The sequence below is a fragment of the Protomyctophum bolini genome, assembly GCF_963924005.1.
Source record: "Protomyctophum bolini genome assembly, chromosome: 16".
NCBI lineage: Eukaryota > Metazoa > Chordata > Actinopteri > Myctophiformes > Myctophidae > Protomyctophum > Protomyctophum bolini.
The window spans coordinates 5,031,296-5,050,645 of NC_137877.1; the positions used below are offsets into that span (position 1 = coordinate 5,031,296).

General features: G+C 43.3%; 1 protein-coding gene across 3 annotated transcripts in view; it reads left to right on the forward strand.

Annotated features, from left to right (window-relative positions):
* mphosph8 (M-phase phosphoprotein 8) overlaps positions 1-17,282 on the forward strand; it is a 38,437-nt gene extending 21,155 nt beyond the window's left edge. Inside the window, exons 8-14 of one of the 3 annotated variants that reach the window (XM_080786181.1) lie at positions 10,142-10,282; positions 10,766-10,852; positions 12,314-12,468; positions 14,492-14,643; positions 15,026-15,150; positions 16,171-16,254; positions 17,121-17,282. In XM_080786181.1, the coding sequence (XP_080642307.1) occupies positions 10,142-10,282; positions 10,766-10,852; positions 12,314-12,468; positions 14,492-14,643; positions 15,026-15,150; positions 16,171-16,254; positions 17,121-17,165 (789 nt within the window). In that variant the 3' untranslated portion in view covers positions 17,166-17,282. Of the gene's footprint in view, positions 1-240; positions 2,798-3,154; positions 4,703-10,141; positions 10,283-10,765; positions 10,853-12,313; positions 12,469-14,491; positions 14,644-15,025; positions 15,151-16,170; positions 16,255-17,120 lie in introns of those variants that run through there. The other 2 variants (XM_080786180.1, XM_080786179.1) reach the window with 2 other exon arrangements.
* Positions 17,283-19,350: the final 2,068 nt, after the last annotated feature.

Below are 19,350 nucleotides of genomic sequence, written 5' to 3' on the forward strand. Positions count from 1 at the left end.
AGAATTCTGTTTGAATGGGCTTCAATCTCGGGGGCATTACCAAGGTGCGTGCAACTAAATGTTGCAGATGATTTCAAAGGGAATACTAAATAATTTAGTTGACACCTTTTACATCTTGTGAAAGAACTTAAAAAGAAAAAGAGGTCCCCCCCCAAACCATTTATTTATATTTATTCATATTTTAAATTGATAATGGGGTTGGACTTGGCATCAGTCTTACATATACTTGTTCTCTTACAGGCGTGTGCGGTTGGCGAAAGGAGATCAGTTGAAGGGGAGAAGAGCTTGATTGAAGAGAGAAGTTCAAGTGGTGTTTTTAGGTCGAATCTCAACATGGACAATTCCCAAGAGGAAAGTGTTAAAGACAATGTTCAGAAGGTTTCCGATCGCCCAAGAGATCATGTCGACGTTCCAGGAGGACTCGCAAGTACACACACTGAGCAGCCGATGCTCCGAGAGGATGCGGATAATTCAGGATATGGGAACGGTGAAAGCAACTCAACAAAACGGAACACGTATCAGGACGGTCTCGTAGACGAACCTGGAATGCCGATAGAGACAAATATCGGTTTGTCCAGTGAACTCAATTTAGATTTTGCACACGAGAGCTTGAGTAGCGATGCCGGAATGACAGATGAGAGACGTAAGACTCCAGTCAGTGCGGAAGAGACGTTGGATACAGAGCATAAACCTGCCAGTGAAGAACAGAGTTGCGCTGGAGAAGGGAATGGCGCTGCGAGTGGAGAACAGAGTTGCGCTGGAGAAGGGAATGGCGCTGAGAGTGAAAAACCGAGTTGCGCTGGGGAAGGGAATGGCGCTGCGACTGATGAACAGAGTTGCGCTGGAGAAGGGAATGGCGCTGCGACTGAAGAACAGAGTTGCGCTGGGGAAGGGAATGGCACTAGTGATAAGCCACAAGACATGGCAGAATGTGACACTAATGAAGAAGATCATGTTCCCGTGCCGGACAATGGCACGGCAGATGAGCCATCGGCCGAGAGCTCAAAGGAAATTGCGAAAACCCAATCGCGTCGCAAAAGAACTTGGGAGAGGAAGGAACCGACCAGATCCAGTTCACGGACCAGCAAGAAAGTTCTTGCCACACCACCTGGTATAGAGAGTGACGAAGAAGAACTGTCGCGGAAAAAGAACTTCTGTGTATACTGCAAAATGGCCTTCTCTCAACTCGTAAGACATTTAGAAAGAAGGCATGAAGATGAAACAGATGTTGCCCATGCAATACACTTTCCAAAAGGCTCAAAAATAAGACAAACCTTGCTCGACCAAATTCGCAATAGAGGAAATTATGAACACAATTCTGAAGCATTGAAAAGTGTAGAAAGGGAAATCGTGGCTAGGAGACAGTCATCGGATGCCGCAATATCTGTGCGTGACTACCTTCCTTGCCAACACTGCTTCACGTTTTATCGCAAAACTGAGTTGTGGAAACACGAGCGTGCATGTAAAGTGAAGAGGGGAGAGCAGAGGCCGCCCGACGGTGTGGGACGAGCCACCGCCCAGAGTCCGGGCTCTCGATTTGACCCAAATGTAGAGTTTTTCGCAGGGGATTGTGATGAAATCATAGACATCATGCATCAAGATGACATCTCGAGGCATGTCAGGAATGACCCCCTAATTTGCAAGTATGGCAAAGCATTGTCGGCGAAACATGACCATGTGAAGTCTCAGTATACCTACGTTGCACAAAAAATGAGGGAACTGGGTAGATTTGTGCTCGCTGTGAATGAGCTTGACAGCAGTGTTCAATATCTTCATGAAATATGTGTGCCGTCCAAATTTAATTTGGCTGTCGAAGGGGCCAAGAAAGCTAGTGGTTTTGACCCAAGTTCCAGTAGATTTAAAACGATTTCCCTTGTCTCAAAGATCGGATATTCTTTGAAACGAGCTGCAGAAATCGCTTTTGGAGAAAGTCGAATGACGGAAGACAATGAAACTGAGAGCCAAGTGAAGCGGTTCATTCATCTTCTTGATACCGAATGGAATGACCGTTTTTCACGTAGAGCTCTCGGGACTTCATACCGAAAACCGGAGGCTATAAAAGAGGAAGTGGACAAATCAACCCTGGTTGAAGATTTGATAAAACTACACAAATTTGTTCAGAAGGAAGGAGACAAAGCAAGGAAAGAGCTCAAAGAAAGCCCCAATCTTTCAACATGGAGAAAGCTCAGTGAGGCGACAATTTCAGAGGTGTGCCTCTTTAACAGAGCAAGGATAGGGAATATTGGCAGAATGGTTTTGGAGATTTACACCATTTGTAAGACTAAGAATACATTTGTGCCATCTGCTGATCAAATTATGAAGAGCACAAAATTGGAGTTGGAGCTCGGTGACAGCTTTATAAAGTTGGAACTAGAAGGCCAGTTTGGAAGGAACACTTTGGTCCTGCTAACGCAAAGAATGGTGGCGTTGATTGATGTGCTTGTAGAGAACCGAGAGCAAGCCGGTGTGGCGAAAGACAACCCTTATGTCTTTGCCCGAAATGAAGGCACATCCTACATTAGAGGATTGGACTGTTGCAGAAGAGCTGCACATGAATGCAAGGCCAAAAATCCAGAGTCTGTTCTGTCGCCAACGGTACGAGAGCAGGTTTCCAGCTACTGGCAGCTGCTGAGCCTCGGAGAAAAAGAATTGGCTCAAGTGGCCAAGCTGGTGGAACTCGACATGCAGGAATGCCCCAAGCTCTCAGAAAACACAACCCAGTTGGAGGAAATGAGCGTACGGCTGCTCAAGTTGGACCGCGCGGTGAGATCGGATACTGCAAACCAGACAAACGATGGTGAGTATGTTGCAAAGGACCACTTAGTTTCATACATTGGTGCATTGGTCTTTTATTACAGATGCATGGAAGTGTATGTCTACTGTAATTCTAAAGTCTAAATATTGACTGAAAATCTGTTTTGGGGTAACAGAATGTGTGCAAGTAATTGGTACACAGTAGTTGCTTGCATATTATCAGACCCTCGTATACTTATAATAATAACACCACACAGGCTGTTCTGTGCAGCATTGGTGGTGTGAGGCTCACAGATGACCACTGATATATTCCAGTGTTAACAATATAACATTTCGTGTTGTAGGCTGTGTAGGCTACCACGCTAAATATTGTTTTCCCCCTGACTTGATCTTGTTTCAGGCACAACGGCACAGAATGTAAAGAAAAGACCGTGGAGTGAAGCAGAACAACTGGCTGTGAAGCGCGGCCTTGGTGACTTGATTTCAATCTACAAAGTCCCTGGAAAAAAGGAATGCAATACCTGCATTTCTGCTGAACCAGCTTTGCTCGGCAGGTCTTGGACAGACGTCAAAAGCTACGCTCACAACATGATGCAGTCGCTGAGAAAGAGGCGCCAAGGCAACTCGGAGGACGAAGCCGTATTCTCTGAACCCAAGAGACAGAGAGAAGGAAACCCCTCTGTAAGGAGAGACTCTCCGGACAAGAGTTTAGGTGGCACATCTCATCCTGTGCGACAAAATGACTGTATAGGACGCTTGACAGTGGATCATTTGGCTTCGGCAGTGAATCCCTTGGATATGACAGTGAATCCCTTGGCTAATGCAGCACATCCCTTGGCCTCAACATTCTCACAACAGATAACCTCAATGATGTCAGGGTATTCGCCCATGGGTGCTGCCAGTGCAAACATGGCCCATACAAGTAGATCAATGGTTCCTACTTTCACGCCGTTGAATGCTGCCAACGCATCAATGGGGCAGATGTATTCACAACATTCTAGACACGCACCAATGGCCTCTGTGTACATGCTACACGGCAACAGGAGTGCACCAACACATTCTGGGTATTCACCACACAATTCTAGAACTCCACCAATGGCTCATGCATATTCGCCACATAACAGTAGAAGCACAGTAATGTCTACTCCGTACATGCAACAGGACACTAGAAACCCACCACTGGTCCCTACGTTCACGCCACTGAACGCTCCCAGCCCACCGATTGCTCCCAATTACAGTCGTATGATTGAGAGAAGTAGATCTATGGTGTCGTCCTTTGCACCGTTAAACCATCCTAGCACTTCTATGGTCTCTTCATTTACACCCTTGAACCATTCGAGTACACCTCCGTACCCTTCAAGTTCACACAGAGCCCTTCCAGGTGCACGGGTGATGCCACCCACACACCCAGGTGCACGGGTCATGCCACCCACACACCCAGGAGCACGGGTCATGCCACCCACACACCCAGGTGCACGGGTCATGCCACCAGCGCATCCAGGTGCACGGGTGATGCCACCAACACACCCACCACCACCACCCATGGTTCCCGACAGGCCACCAGTAGTGCAAACGAATACCCCCGTGCTCCCTCCTGCAAAGACACAAGATGATTCTGAAAAGACAGATAAAGATTCTTCTTCTATAACCGCCGAAAAGAGAATCAAAAGGATATGGAGCGAGCCAGAGCAGGCCGCCGTACGGCGTCAGCTAGGAGACCCGTGTAAAATGGCGAAGGTCCCGGGCAAAAACGAGTGCGAGGCGTGTTTAGCCGCAGAACCCGTGTTGGGGAGCAGGTCGTGGAGGGAGGTCAAGTACTTTGTACACAACACCATCCAGTCCATTAAAAAGAGAGGTGTCACACCCAGGCGACGTGATCAAGAAGGTCACAGTTCTGGCATGGAATGGGATGCCCCTGTTTATCTGTCCCTGTAAATGTTTTTCACAAACATAGGAAAGATTCAGTGCCCTGCAAAAAAAAGGGGGTCAGGGGAGGAGTGAGCGATCTTTGGTGCTAAGCTTGGAATGCACAAGCTTGACAATTATAGGTTCATGAACTGTTCTGACACACATTAGCGATGAACGCTAGTTCAACCTGGACCGAGTCTATGGATGCGATGAACGCTAGTTCAACCTGGACCGAGTCTATGGATGCGATGAACACTAGTTCAACCTGGACCGAGTCTATGGATGCGATGAACGCTAGTTCAACCTGGACCGAGTCTATGGATGGCTCCTTGGCTTGAAATTCGGCCATGCCCTCTGAATTCAAATGATCGTTTTTTTGAAGTTGTGAGGATTGCAAAGCTGCTAGGAATCAGAAGATATATCCATTGGACCAAGTGTACTGTTGCATGAATAATACACATAATATAATGGGTGGTGAGAAATAAACCCCTCTCGATTATCTTGATTCTTGAAGAACATTTGTAGCTTTGCTCAGAAAAAGCAAGTTTAATATTTAAGTTTAATATTATCAGTTTGCATTCATGTAATATCTTGAATTTAGTCGATGCTTTGTGGAGAAAGCTCTGATCCGTCTTTTTAAACATGTAATAAACATGCTTGTTAAGCCAAGGTGGGAAATTAGCTCTAGCCAGTAGCCACCAACCAAATGTCTGAAGAAGCTGAACAAAAATAGGTGTTGCATTTTATGCACCTAATACACCTCGATACAAATGCCAATAAACACGGGGCATATATTCAACCAGGTCCCTTTTTGTATTCAAAATGCATTTTTGGTGAAGCAGTAAAGGCTGTTTTTGAAGTGACCTAGCCACTTCAGCCATCGGAGAATGAAAGCCCTAACATTTACTTATCGATGTATCCATATTGTCTTTGAACACTCAATTCTTTATTCTCCACCAAACGGATGCCTAAAAAAAACATTGTTCAAAAGTTGATGTAATTCTACCTGTCATGTTTGTTTAGTGTTCTTTTGTATGTTTTTCTTTTTCAGTTAATTTGATCATATAATAATAATGATTTTATGCAATCAAGTTTCGCTGCCCCTTACAAAATAATATTTCTACATATACTGGCCCAAGTGTATACATACCGTATATATATATACTTTATAGTCCACTTGCCAGAATGTGAACACGGACATGTTGAGCACACCAAGGGTTCATGTTAGAGATGTTGAGTATGGGTGTGTATGAGTAAAACGGCCTTAGCCGTCGTCACAAATGTGAAGACATCAGCATATTTGGCACAGTGGCTTTGGCCGTTTTTAGCCCGAAAACTTATTTTTTTTGCTAAACTAATTGAAATGGATTCAGCATCATGGATCGAAACCCCCTAGTTTGACACGTCACATGCTACATAAAGCATGATGAAATTTAGCTTTTTTTTTGCCTTTTGTTAACCCATTCTGACCTGAGATCAGATTAATACGAGGTTTCCACTGGACATACACTGGTCTGATTAACCTGAGATCAGATTCTAAAAATGTCAGTCGCTCTTCGATTTTTCAAAAATAGCAGACCTACAAGCTCGTAGCGCGCCACTCGGTGGCGCGCTATGAGCTTGTAGATCTGCTATTTTTCAATAGTTAAAGCACAACATGATGCTAACACCAAAATGGGTTCCCGTACAAAATGGGTTAATGTAAGGTCACATATTATGCCAATTATGAAAATTGCTCAACATAATGCAAATTAGCTTCCGGCAGTTTCTACAATCTACATGCTGGGGATCCAACATAAGTCCTGGGTGTACTCCACATGTCCGGGTTCACGATGGGGCTTTATGGGCTTACTACTAGACTGTTAGCCAGAAGCTTCGATTGTAGATAGCCCTTAATAACCCATGGCAGGAATGGTCTCTGTTTCCTCCTGCTGTTAAAGCACTACAGCTCAGTGTGTGTGTGTGTGTGTGTGTATGTGTATATATATATATATATATATATATACACACCTCTCAGCGAAATGCTGAAACTTAATTTTCACTACAGAATAATTAGTTCACCGTATTATTTCCTCATTTTAACATTAATCATGTATAATGTTGTGTGTTTTTTTTAATTACATGTGTTAAAGAGTAGAAAAGTTTGGTTATATATATATTTTTTTTATCACTAATCAATATTTTGATCCAAGCCTTTTATTGTATTTTTGATTTCTTTGAACTACCTTTTTTTTTTAACCCATTTTGGCCGGGAACCCCTTTTGGTGTTTTAAACATTTAGCTAATATTTTTTTTAAATCGTTAAAATGTGGCGCAAATCATTGAATATATATATTTATATATATTTCAGAGCGAACATTTTGAACTAAAATATTTGCTTCTGGGGGATCCCTGGAACTACATATTTTGAGATGGGGGTCCGTGGCCCAATAGAGATAATTCTGGGGGTCCTTGACATGAAAAAGGTTGAGCACCACTGACATAGAAACATGGGTTTTTCAGAAAAATGTTAGGATTTAGAAGCCTTTTTTTTTTTTTTTTTAATCGACCTCCGTCCAAAATGGGTTAAAGCAACCAGAATACCAACACTCATGGATAGACGTGTATTTATTGAAGGCAACATTTATAATTATTGCCTTCAATAGATTGAGCTGTGAGTGCTTTCATTATGTTTGTTTTAATACTTGTAACAACGGTGCACCCGATGGATACAGTTCCCAGATTGTACGGGCTTCTACTTTCTTTTTTCCAGAATACTTTTGTAATGCTTTTATTTTAACCCATTCTGAACGGGAACCCATTTTGGGTGTTAGCATCATGTCGTGCTTTAGCTATTGAAAAATAGCAGATCTACAAGTTCACAGCGCGCCACCGAGTGGCGCGCTATGAGCTTGTTAGGTCTGCTATTTTTGAAAAATCGAAGAGCGACTGACATTTTTTGAATCTGATGCTCTCAGGTCAGAATGGGTTAATCAGACCAGTGTGGTGTGTCCAGTGGAAACCCTCGTATGAATCTGATCTCAGGTCAGAATGGGTTAAACCTCTCTCTGTTCTCTGAAACTTTATGACACCTGCGATAGGAATTGTGCCATGCGTCTTTGTATAAGGCCCTCCTGCCCAGCCACCCAGATTCAAGTGATTTTTATTTTTGTTGACCATTAGATGCTTAAAAAAAACAAACGGGGTACGAAATGAACGCAATCCTTAGAGAAGAATGCTGGTAGATTGTTCTCAGTACAATAGCACAGTGTCTGCTTGCCTGTTCAATCAGCCACTTTGACGGGGGCAATGAAATCGTCTTTCATTGGATTTCACTGTTTCCAAATAATGGGAAATACCGGTTATTAATCCTTGGATCCACTATTCTGTATAGCACGTGGATCGTACTATTTCTTTGGTGACGAGATTAAGCCAAGTGATGACTATATAATTTATATACTGTATAATATATATATATATTTGTTTTTGTTTAATTGGCTTCAAATATGACGAACGCATATTGTCTGAATTTCTTTATTACTACAATCTAGACTACCATGATTATGCTAATCTTTTTTTTTTTTAAACTAATATACTGGCCTAATAGGGGCTCTTTATTACTAATCTGTGTCACAGTCGGCACAATCCTGATCTACTGCATTTCCTTTGGTAGTCTCTAGTTCTATTGGTACCACCAGTACAGTAAGTCTCCTTAGGCCTCCTGTGTTATGTACAGTTTTTTTAAGACCATGAAACGGTTCTAGTGCTAGAGAAAAAAAAAACAGGTTTCAGGTCTATACAGTATTTGATCTAATATACAATATGGTCATTCAGATGTTAGCGTTGATGTTGGGTGTCGACTGAGGAAAAGTAACGGGGTGATTTGATGCCACATGGACCCCCCTTCCCCCCCCACAGAGTTTCTGTACAGTAGAATGTTATATTATTTCATGACGTTATGAGCACACGGTGTGTCACTTTTCATGTAATCATGTTGCCTTCAGTTCTGTTACTCATCAGTTACTGTATGGAACCTATATCTTCTGCTTGGACAATAAATCGTTCCTTGGATTAAGCTTTTGACATTTTTGTCTCCACCAGGCCGATGGCATGGGGAGAGAGTATGGCGCGATTCATACTCCTATTTTAGAGCAGAATAAAAGTCTGTTCGGCTCTTGTTCGGCTCTGTAGAGCCTACAATGTGACGTCGTTTGAGGTTCGGAAGGGGGTCCTAAAGTTGTCTCTTCGGTGCTACTGAAAAGCCGAGATCATTTCGGCACTACAGCGGTGAAATCGTTTCACACCATCTCTATAGTAATGTGTTCAAGCCGGATCTGTCCGATATTTCATATTCCATCCTAATTGGCTAACATTGGCTTTCAAAGTTTGCAGGATTGGCTCAAATCATGAACGCAGCGTGCAATTTACGTGAAATCTTTCACGGACGTTCCTACTAGGCTGAGGAATATATCGCACCCTTTTCACATTGGCCTGTTATAGCGCCACCAACAGGTGGATTATTGCAAAACACATTTTTGGAACAAAATGCCTCAAATCATCCAATTGCCAAGAAATGGCACCCTTTTCACATTGGCCTATTATAGCGCCACCAGGAGGCCACAACCTGACCTGCCCTGGTGGAGACCTGTGCCCGATGGGCACTTCTTACTATTTGGCACAACAAAGCGCTTAAGCCCTTTCAGAATTTAGTAATAGTAAATCATTTGTGTTATTTTATACTTTGGCTGTTCAAAAATAGGAGATATACAAGCTCATGGGTACAAGCTTGTAGATCTGCTATTTTTGAAAGATCGGGAACATTTGCAAATCGTTGAATATATATATGTTTTTTAAATTACTATTTTTAATACAATTTTATTATTTCAAGATATTTTTTGCTTGATATAATTTAGCTTGAGAACCACAGATATAGCAACGTAGGTTTTTTCAGAAAACCGTTGGTGTGTATATTTATTAGTCATTATTTTGTAGAACCGGACTCGGGCCTAAATGGGTTCTGTGTTTTACATAGAAGACAAAGGTATATCACACAAACTCAGACACACACACACACGACACATTGAGAACGGATCACAGCCACAACCAAAATGGATCGAGTTGACTGATGTGTGGTGGTGATTGCGTGTCTGTTTCCGTGAGTGCCTGTTGTGTTGTGTTTGTGTGTGTGTGTGTGTGTGTGTGCATGTGGGGCGGCAGTGGCTCAGGGGTAGTAGAGTGACCGGATGGAAACCGTAAGGTTGCCAGTTCGAACACAACCCAGAGTTAAGTGTCGAAGTGTCCTTGAGCAAGACACTGAACCCCTAAATGCTCCTGATGTGCTGGTTGGTGCCGTGCATGGTTTTCTGCCGCCATCGGTGTATGAGTGTGTGTGTGTGTGTGTGTGTGTGTGTGAATGGGTGAATGTAATGCACAATCTATGTAAAGCGCCTTGGATAAAGGCTGCTATAATATAAATGCACCATTCACCATGTGCACGCAGGACTCCAGCGGCATGTCGTTGTGCATGCTGGCTGCAGCTGGAGGTCAGGACGACATCCTGCGGCTGCTCATCAAGAAGGGCGTGAGGGTCAACGGGAGGCAGAAGAACGGCACCACGGCCCTGATGCACGCCGCCGAAAAGGTAAACCTGCAAAAGTCTGAATTTAACCCCATTTGGGCCTAAAAAAAAAGGTCTTCTGAAAGAACATGTATTCAAAGATTTGTGCCGCATTTTCACGATTTTTGCAAAAAATAGCAGATCTACAAGCTCGTAGCGCGCCACCGAGTGGCGCGCTACGAGCTTGTAGATCTGCTATTTTTCAATAGCTAAAGTATAACATAATGCTTAGTGTAACAGAATGGGTTTTAACCAAAGACGGTAGGATGAAACAAAGACACGGCAAACTGGCATGAATCACGAGTCTCTTCATTCTAAACGGAGAAGTGACCACAAACACAGATTATACTTAATCTAAATGATCGGATAACAACATTCTGACGTCATTCCGAATTTCTGATAGCTTTTGTTTGGATGCCTCGTGCACACCCCCAGATGTCTTTTTGGTGGTAAACTCTTTTTTTTGTTGACAAATATTCATCTTTTTTTCCTTTTCTGTCTGATCAGAATTTCCTGACAACGGTTGCGATTCTCCTGGAGGCGGGCTCTCATGTCAACGCTCAGACGATGGGAGGCGAAACAGCTCTGATGAAGGTGAAATTGGAATCAGAAAAAAATCAAATGACTTTCTTTTTAGAAAACAATAGTAGAAAGAGACGGCTGCTGTCACGATAGAAGGAAGACGGGTGCAGAGGAGGGCCTCTGAAGTGTGAAACGCAGTATAACGATCTCGCTGACGAGAGTATTCTGGAAACTGTGGTTTTCAACCTTTTTCATACCGACCATGATTTGAGACAAACCTCTCAGACGCAAAACGTGCTGTATCCATGTTGGTTGGTACCATAGGAGAGAAAACAGGCAAATTGTGTAGACTTCTTGTAAATTGAGTAATGCTAATAATGGATTTTATTTATAACGCACTTTATATTCGTCAGAATCTCAGAAAGTGCTACAGCAAATGAATAAAAGCAGAAGAAACAACACACACCATTAAAAACATCTAATAGATCAGGAACATTTAAAACATAAGGGCAAGGCTATAAAAATGCTTTGGTAAAAAGGAAAGTTTTGAGTCCTCTCTTAACCCATTCTGAACGGGAACCCATTTTGGTGTTTGGCATCATGTTATGCTTTAGCTATTGAAAAATAGCAGATCTACAAGCTCATAGCGCGCCACCGAGTGGTGCGCTACGAGCTTGAAGGTCTGCTATTTTTGAAAAATCGAAGAACGACTGACATTTTTAGAATCTGATCTCAGGTCAGAATGGGTTAATCAGACCAGTGTGTGTCCAGTGGAAACCTGGTATGAATCTGTTCTCAGGTCAGAATGGGTTAAAAGTGTCGCCCGACTGTGGGGCTCTCAGGTGGGCGGGGAGAGCGTTCCACAGTTTGGGGGGGCGACCGAGCAGAAGGCCCGCTCACCCATGGTGCGTACAGTAGGTTAGTCTTAAGTCATGCAGATGTTTAACAATAATGTAACTCTTATGCTCTCAAGAGTTTAAAAATCTATATAATAATAAGGGTCCTTTTGGTTACCAACTTACCATCATTTAGCTGGGGACCACCTGGGAACGCGGACCATTGATCTGCGTTCCAATGGTTGAGAGCCACTGTTATAGAAATTAACCCATTCTGGACTGAGGTCGATTAAAAAAAAAAAAAAAGGCTTCTAAATCCTAACATTTTTCTGAAAACCCCATGTTTCTATGTCAGTGGTGCTCAACCTTTTTCATGTCAAGGACCCCCAGAATTATCTCTATTGGGCCACGGACGAACCCCCATCTCAAAATATAAATATGTAGTTCCAGGGACCCCCCAGAAGCAAATATTTTAGTTAAAAATGTTCGCTCTAAAATATATATTTAATGATTTGCGACACATTTTTCTAAAAGAAAATAGACCTACAAGCTCATAGCGCGCCACTCGGTGGCACGCTATGAGCTTGCTATTTTTTCCAATATCTAATGTATTAACAATGCTTGAAAGTACACCAAGAGGGGTTCGTCCCGCCCCAGAATGGGTTAAACTCTTTCTCTCTCCCCCTCCTCGCTCCAGGGCTGTAAGCGAGGCAACGCTGACGTGGTGCGCCTCCTGCTGGAGTACGGCGCCGACTGCAACATCCTGTCCAAGCACAAGCACAACGCCATGTACTTCGCCAAGGTCAGCAACAACCTGACGGTCAGCGACCTCATCACCAACCACAGCAACATGTGAGTGTTGAGAGACCACTGAGCCCCCGGTCTGATCCTGGTCCAAGTTATTAACACAGTTTTTTACATAGGACGCCTCAGACCGTCATAAGGATTCGAACCGAGAGGTGCCTTGGACGTCTGTGGCCGTCCTAGCGCACCCTCAAAGATACGGGGCGAGATAAGAATATCGTGTAATCGTATCTCCTAATCCAGGGCGCTCTCTGTGGTGTTGAATGGATCGATATGCTGGTGCTTCATTTCTGCTCCTCATCCGTCTCAAAATATGAACGCTTTTTGGATCATATATCGTATAAATTAAAATGATCGGGATGTTTAGGTCAATTTGTCAAGTCAACTTTTTTAGGAAAGTGTTTCCGGTTCATGGCTTTCAGAGTAAAAGCGCTCAGACAACTCCGGCACCCCAGAGCTCCTATTTTGATGCACTTCCGGCACTAAAAGTGTTTAAAGGACCACTTCACCACTTTTCAACCTATCCTCATATAATAGGTCCTCACTAATAATCGTGAAAGAATGGCACAATTTTTTCCTACTCGGTCTGTGTCTCATAGAAGGGCTGTGTGGGAAGTTCAGAAACCGTCTTCCAGTGACATCATCGATGGGGAATACAAGCTAATAGAAACTGCAGGCTTTCTCTAGTCCTGAAAAGTTGATGAAAATCTAAACCTTTTTGTAAAAAAAGTCTTGTTTAAAAAAAAATCTGCCTAAAATCTGCCTAATGATGATGTCACTGGAAGACTGTTTCTAAACTGCCCACAGCCCTCCTATGAGACACAGTGATTATTAGTGACGACCTATTATATGAAGATAGGTTGAAAAGTGGTGAAGTGGTCCTTTAATCATGCTTATGTCTGGTTGTGAATTCTCTCTGGTCTCTCCTCTATCCCTCTGTCTCTCTCAGGTTGTCTAATTCTCTCTGGTCTCTCCTCTATCCCTCTGTCTCTCTCAGGTTGTCTAATTCTCTCTGGTCTCTCCTCTATCCCTCTGTCTCTCTCAGGTTGTCTAATTCTCTCTGGTCTCTCCTCTCTATGCCTCTGTCTCTCTCAGGTTGTCTAATTCTCTCTGGTCTCTCCTCTATCCCTCTGTCTCTCTCAGGTTGTCTAATTCTCTCTGGTCTCTCCTCTATCCCTCTGTCTCTCTCAGGTTGTCTAATTCTCTCTGGTCTCTCCTCTCTATCCCTCTGTCTCTCTCAGGTTGTCTAATTCTCTCTGGTATCTCCTCTATCCCTCTGTCTCTCTCAGGTTGTCTAATTCTCTCTGGTCTCTCCTCTCTATGCCTCTGTCTCTCTCAGGTTGTCTAATTCTCTCTGGTCTCTCCTCTCTATGCCTCTGTCTCTCTCAGGTTGTCTAATTCTCTCTGGTCTCTCCTCTCTATCCCTCTGTCTCTCTCAGGTTGTCTAATTCTCTCTGGTATCTCCTCTATCCCTCTGTCTCTCTCAGGTTGTCTAATTCTCTCTGGTCTCTCCTCTCTATGCCTCTGTCTCTCTCAGGTTGTCTAATTCTCTCTGGTCTCTCCTCTCTATCCCTCTGTCTCTCTCAGGTTGTCTAATTCTCTCTGGTCTCTCCTCTATCCCTCTGTCTCTCTCAGGTTGTCTAATTCTCTCTGGTCTCTCCTCTGTCCCTCTGTCTCTCTCAGGTTGTCTAATTCTCTCTGGTCTCTCCTCTATCCCTCTGTCTCTCTCAGGTTGTCTAATTCTCTCTGGTCTCTCCTCTCTATCCCTCTGTCTCTCTCAGGTTGTCTAATTCTCTCTGGTCTCTCCTCTCTATCCCTCTGTCTCTCTCAGGTTGTCTAATTCTCTCTGGTCTCTCCTCTATGCCTCTGTCTCTCTCAGGTTGTCTAATTCTCTCTGGTCTCTCCTCTCTATCCCTCTGTCTCACTCAGGTTGTCTAATTCTCTCTGGTCTCTCCTCTATCCCTCTGTCTCTCTCAGGTTGTCTAATTCTCTCTGGTCTCCTATCCCTCTGTCTCTCTCAGGTTGTCTAATTCTCTCTGGTCTCTCCTCTCTATGCCTCTGTCTCTCTCAGGTTGTCTACGGTAGCGGACGAGACCATCCGGGCGTATTTCGAGTCCCGTCTGACGCTGCTAGAGGCGGTGTTTCCCCTGGCCTGCCACCGTCTCTGTGAGGGAGCAGATTTCTCCATGGACTTCTCCTTCAAGCAACAACCACCAACGGAGGGTACGACATAATATAATTTAGCTATTGAAAAATAGCAGATCTACAAGCTCATAGTGCGCCACCGAGTGGCGCGCTACGAGCTTGTAGGTCTGCTATTTTTGAAAAATCGTGAAAATATTTATTTCAGAAAGATTTATTTAGAAGAATGTTTTTAAATTTCGACGTCAGGCCTAAATAAATGGATTTTAACCAGAAAACCATGCCCAATGCTATGCTCTATTGTGGTCAATCAGAGTTGAAACAATAGTTAGTTAGTTACTGCGAGAGGTGAGGTCTGTTTTGTTGATGGTTGTGATGTTGTTAAGGTGTTCATTGACTCTCTCTCTCTCTGCTGCTTTTCTCTCTCCGTGCTCTCTGCTGCCCCCCCCCCCTCTCTCTCCAGGTTCCGGCGTCCTCCTGTTCATCTTTCACGCTAACTTCCTGTCCGAGGTGACGGCCAGGCTGTGCGGGCCTTGCAGCGTTCACGCCGTGGTTCTCAACGACAAGTTCCAACTGCCCATTTTCCTGGTCAGTTCACAGTTCGGTTCGCTTCTAGTTCCAACTGCCCATTTTCCTGGTCAGTTCACAGTTCACACTGCTTCTAGTTCCAACTGCCCATTTTCCTGGTCAGTTCACAGTTCACACTGCCCATTCACACTGCCCAAGTTCCAACTGCCCATTTTCCTGGTCAGTTCACAGTTCACACTGCTTCTAGTTCCAACTGCCCATTTTCCTGGTCAGTTCACAGTTCACACTGCCCATTCACACTGCCCAAGTTCCAACTGCCCATTTTCCTGGTCAGTTCACAGTTCGGTTCGCTTCTAGTTCCAACTGCCCATTTTCCTGGTCAGTTCACAGTTCACACTGCCCATTCACACTGCCCAAGTTCCAACTGCCCATTTTCCTGGTCAGTTCACAGTTCACACAGTCCTGGTCATTTTCCTGGTCAGTTCACAGTTCACACTGCTTCTAGTTCCAACTGCCCCCATTTTCCTGGTCAGTTCACAGTTCACACAGTCCTGGTCATTTTCCTGGTCAGTTCACAGTTCGGTTCGCTTCCAGTAGAAGGGCTTCCATTCTCTCCAAATATTTGTCGTATCTTGAAATGGTTTTTTTTTACAAATTATTGTTATTATTATTATGCCAAGTTATTCACCAGTCAGCATGTCAAATGATCCTCTCTTAGCCCATTTAGTCCTGACGTCAACATTTTTTAAATGTCTTCTAAATCCTGACAGTTTTCTATGTCAGTGGTTCTCAAACATTTTCATGTCAAGGAGGACCCCCAAAAATGTATGAAATTGGCCGCCGACCCCCATTTGAAAATATGTTGTTCCAGGGACCCCCCCCCCCCCCCCCCCCCAGGAGCAAAGATTTGACTTAAAACGTTCGCTCTGAAAGAACATATATTCAAAGATTTGCACCACATTTTTCAAAAATACCAGACCTACACGCTACGAGCTTGTTAGATCTGCTATTTTTCAACAGCTAAAGTATGACATAATGCTCCCATAATCCCTTATCTCACGCTGTATTGTTTTCTCACAGGACAGTCATTTCATCTACTCGTTCAGTCCGACCCCAGGGACCAACAAACTGTTCATCCGCTTTGCAGACGCGCCCACAGCCAAGGTGAGACCGATGCTCGCTTTATGCTCAGTAGGATGACTTTGTTTGCTTTTAGACGTGCTATTTTTATTTTTATGAATGAATCGATTAACCTCCTATAGAGCGTCGCAGTCCCTCCCCCTTTCAGAACGACGAGTGGCCCAGGAAATGAAATGCAATGCATTTCTCCCATATAGTATTTATTTAAAGACGGTTACGCCGCGGACAAAGCCAACTAGGATGGTGACAAATCATTACAATGAACACAATATTTTGGGGCCGATCAAATCATTAGAAAGAAGAAAATAAAGGCAGGAGACAACACTATTTGTTTTGTTCTTCTTATAAATTATTTGACGAAAACAAATTCATGTATTAAAAACATTTTTCAGTAATTTCCTGAAGAAATCAAAGAGAAATCCAAGAAATTCCATACATTTGAAAACGAAATGATTAAGTAGGAGTGAAAATAGCCGATGTAGAAGCTCACACTGTGGCGCAAAACAACGCGTTGTGAGCTTGTGGATCTGCTATTTTCACTAGTTCTCATAAGAATTGTGGTCGAAAAATAAACAAACTGTCTTGGCCATATTGTCGGGGAGTTGTCTCTGTATCGTTTAAGACAGTCAGTCATATTTGATACAGTCTGTTTATCGCGAAAATGTAACTAATTTGGCAGCAGAAACATTAGTGTTTTCTCTCAGTCAGTTGGTTCTCCATATCCATATGAGTGAAACAGGCTGGATGATTTGTTTATTTTTCAAACACAGTTCTTATATGAGGCGATCTATGTTTTCTTATAAACAGATATATGGTGCAGCAGTTCTTATTAACAGATATATGGTGCAGCAGTAATTCTAATTGATTTTTTCCCCCCCCTCTTGTCTTAGGTCAAGCTTCTTATCTGTGCATACAAGGTCCAATTACAGGGATGACATTACAGATGGTGTCAAAGGTCACACGAAGGGCACGCACGCACACACACACACACACACACACACACACACACACACACACACATTCACACACACACACACACACACACACACACACACACACACACACACACACTGCGCCTAGACATACAGTACAACTACAATGGTTAGAAGGTGTGGTCATCGGACCATGCTAGTGGAATTCAACAAGCTTCTCTATGGTGTAACTGTAAGATTCATTTCTGACCCCATGGACAAAGCCCCCCCCCCCCCCCCCCACACACACACACTGACCACATCTACACACCGTTGACCCTTTGCTCATCGCCCTCTCCCGTGCCAGGCAGTGAAAACAGCACAAATCCCCACGGATGTCACAAACAACCGTCTATTGCAACATTAATATTCCTGCATGGAAGTTAGTCGCCTTGCAAAGTCTGACTGAAAAGTCTGTCTTTTCCTCGCTATGGAGAACCCCCCTCCCCAAAACTCCTCCAGTCTGTGCCTTCCGTGTGTGTGTGTGTGTGTGTGTGTGTGTGTGTGTGTGTGTGTGTGTCTCGACAGGTTTGTAAATGTAGCTTAGTGTGTACGTGGGCGTAGAGTACCTACTTTGAATTTAGCAGTCTGAGTGCATTTGAACTAAGATTGTTTATTTAGTTTTTCTTTCTTGGACCAAGCCCACTGCTTTGCCCTAAATGGCGTCACAGATAATTAATCAGAAATGTACGTTCCTTTTTTTTAAATTGCCTTTCCCACTCCCCACAACGTTTATTAAAGATGGATTCCTTTTTTTTTTTTTTTTTTGTGGGTTGAGTTAGCTGGCGTGCAGAGATATACGTTTATGTGTATTTTGGTTTGTTAAACTTTTTTCTTTTTTTTTAATAATAGCTTTTGAATCACCTAATTACTGGAGGGCTGCAGGACATTCCTGCTTATGACATTATCAATCAAAATATTTTCATTTACTAAGCGTGTCTGGTTAGTGGTTACCCTCCCCATTTTCACAGTTTAATTGGTTCATCCTTCTCATATATGTAAACACAAAACGTGTATCTGTTAAATAGATGCAAAGAGTTTAGATTTAATTTCACTGCTACCAACTACAACATTACTGTTGGTGGGACAGGAGGCACTTTGTCAGCCTCATTATTCACGTCACAACCAACCGACGGTGTTTCACCATGTTGGGCTAAACGGATTTCCTCAGCGTGTCATTGGCTCATGAGAGAACTGTCTTATTCAACGTGAAGGAGTTTCTGTCGCGGCCAGGATGCTTCTCTAAACAAACGAGGCTTCCAATATGCTTTAAGTAAGAGCTACATCTGTCCGTTAATGTTGTGCACTTTCCTTTCCCAATTATTGTACAAGCAAGGATGTGGAAATGGAAGAGGGATGTTTGCTGCTCACGTTTCATCTGGAAGAATGTCTTTGCATTAAATGTAACTGTAGACTCCATCTCAACACACTCCCATGTTTGGCCTTACTTTTTTTTTTTTACACCTGTAATTAACTTAATGGTTGCTTTCCCACCTTGGATTATTATATGTAAATTATGGCGTGCAAAATAAAATAACTAATGAAAAGATGTGGCGTTAGCTGAAATACTAATTCCTGATTTAGTATCTTGTGTAAACATAGCACAACTGTGACCACGTAATATAAAGTCATGTAGTTTTTCTACAGTGGTCACCATGGAAGTAACGGCAGATGGCCTTAAGGCCTATTCATAGTCTGGATTTTCGGTGGTGAGGTGACCACCGCTCCGGTGGTGAGGTGACCACCGGAGCTGAAATAACGTTGAGCGGTGGTGAGTAAAAACAGAGAGAAGGGCTGGGGCGGTGGCGGTGGTTTGCTCTTCACCGAGGCTCAGTGACGTCATGTTGTAGTTCGGTGGTCACCTCACCACCCAAAATCCAGTATGTATGAGCCTTTACACCATCTGATGGAGGTGATCACCTGACTGACCTGTGTTGAGGCCATGCAAACCATGCAAATTGAGATTAGTTACAAAAATACATTTTATAATTTAAAAAAAGTGACACCCACAACAAGTATATGCAAGAAAGTAAAGCCCATACAAAAAAATTAATAATGCACCAAAATGGAAACTAGCGTAAACCTTTTTTGTGTTTAATCCATGTTTTGCCGCTTTTAATTTGTGATACTGTATGTTCTCTTTATGGTT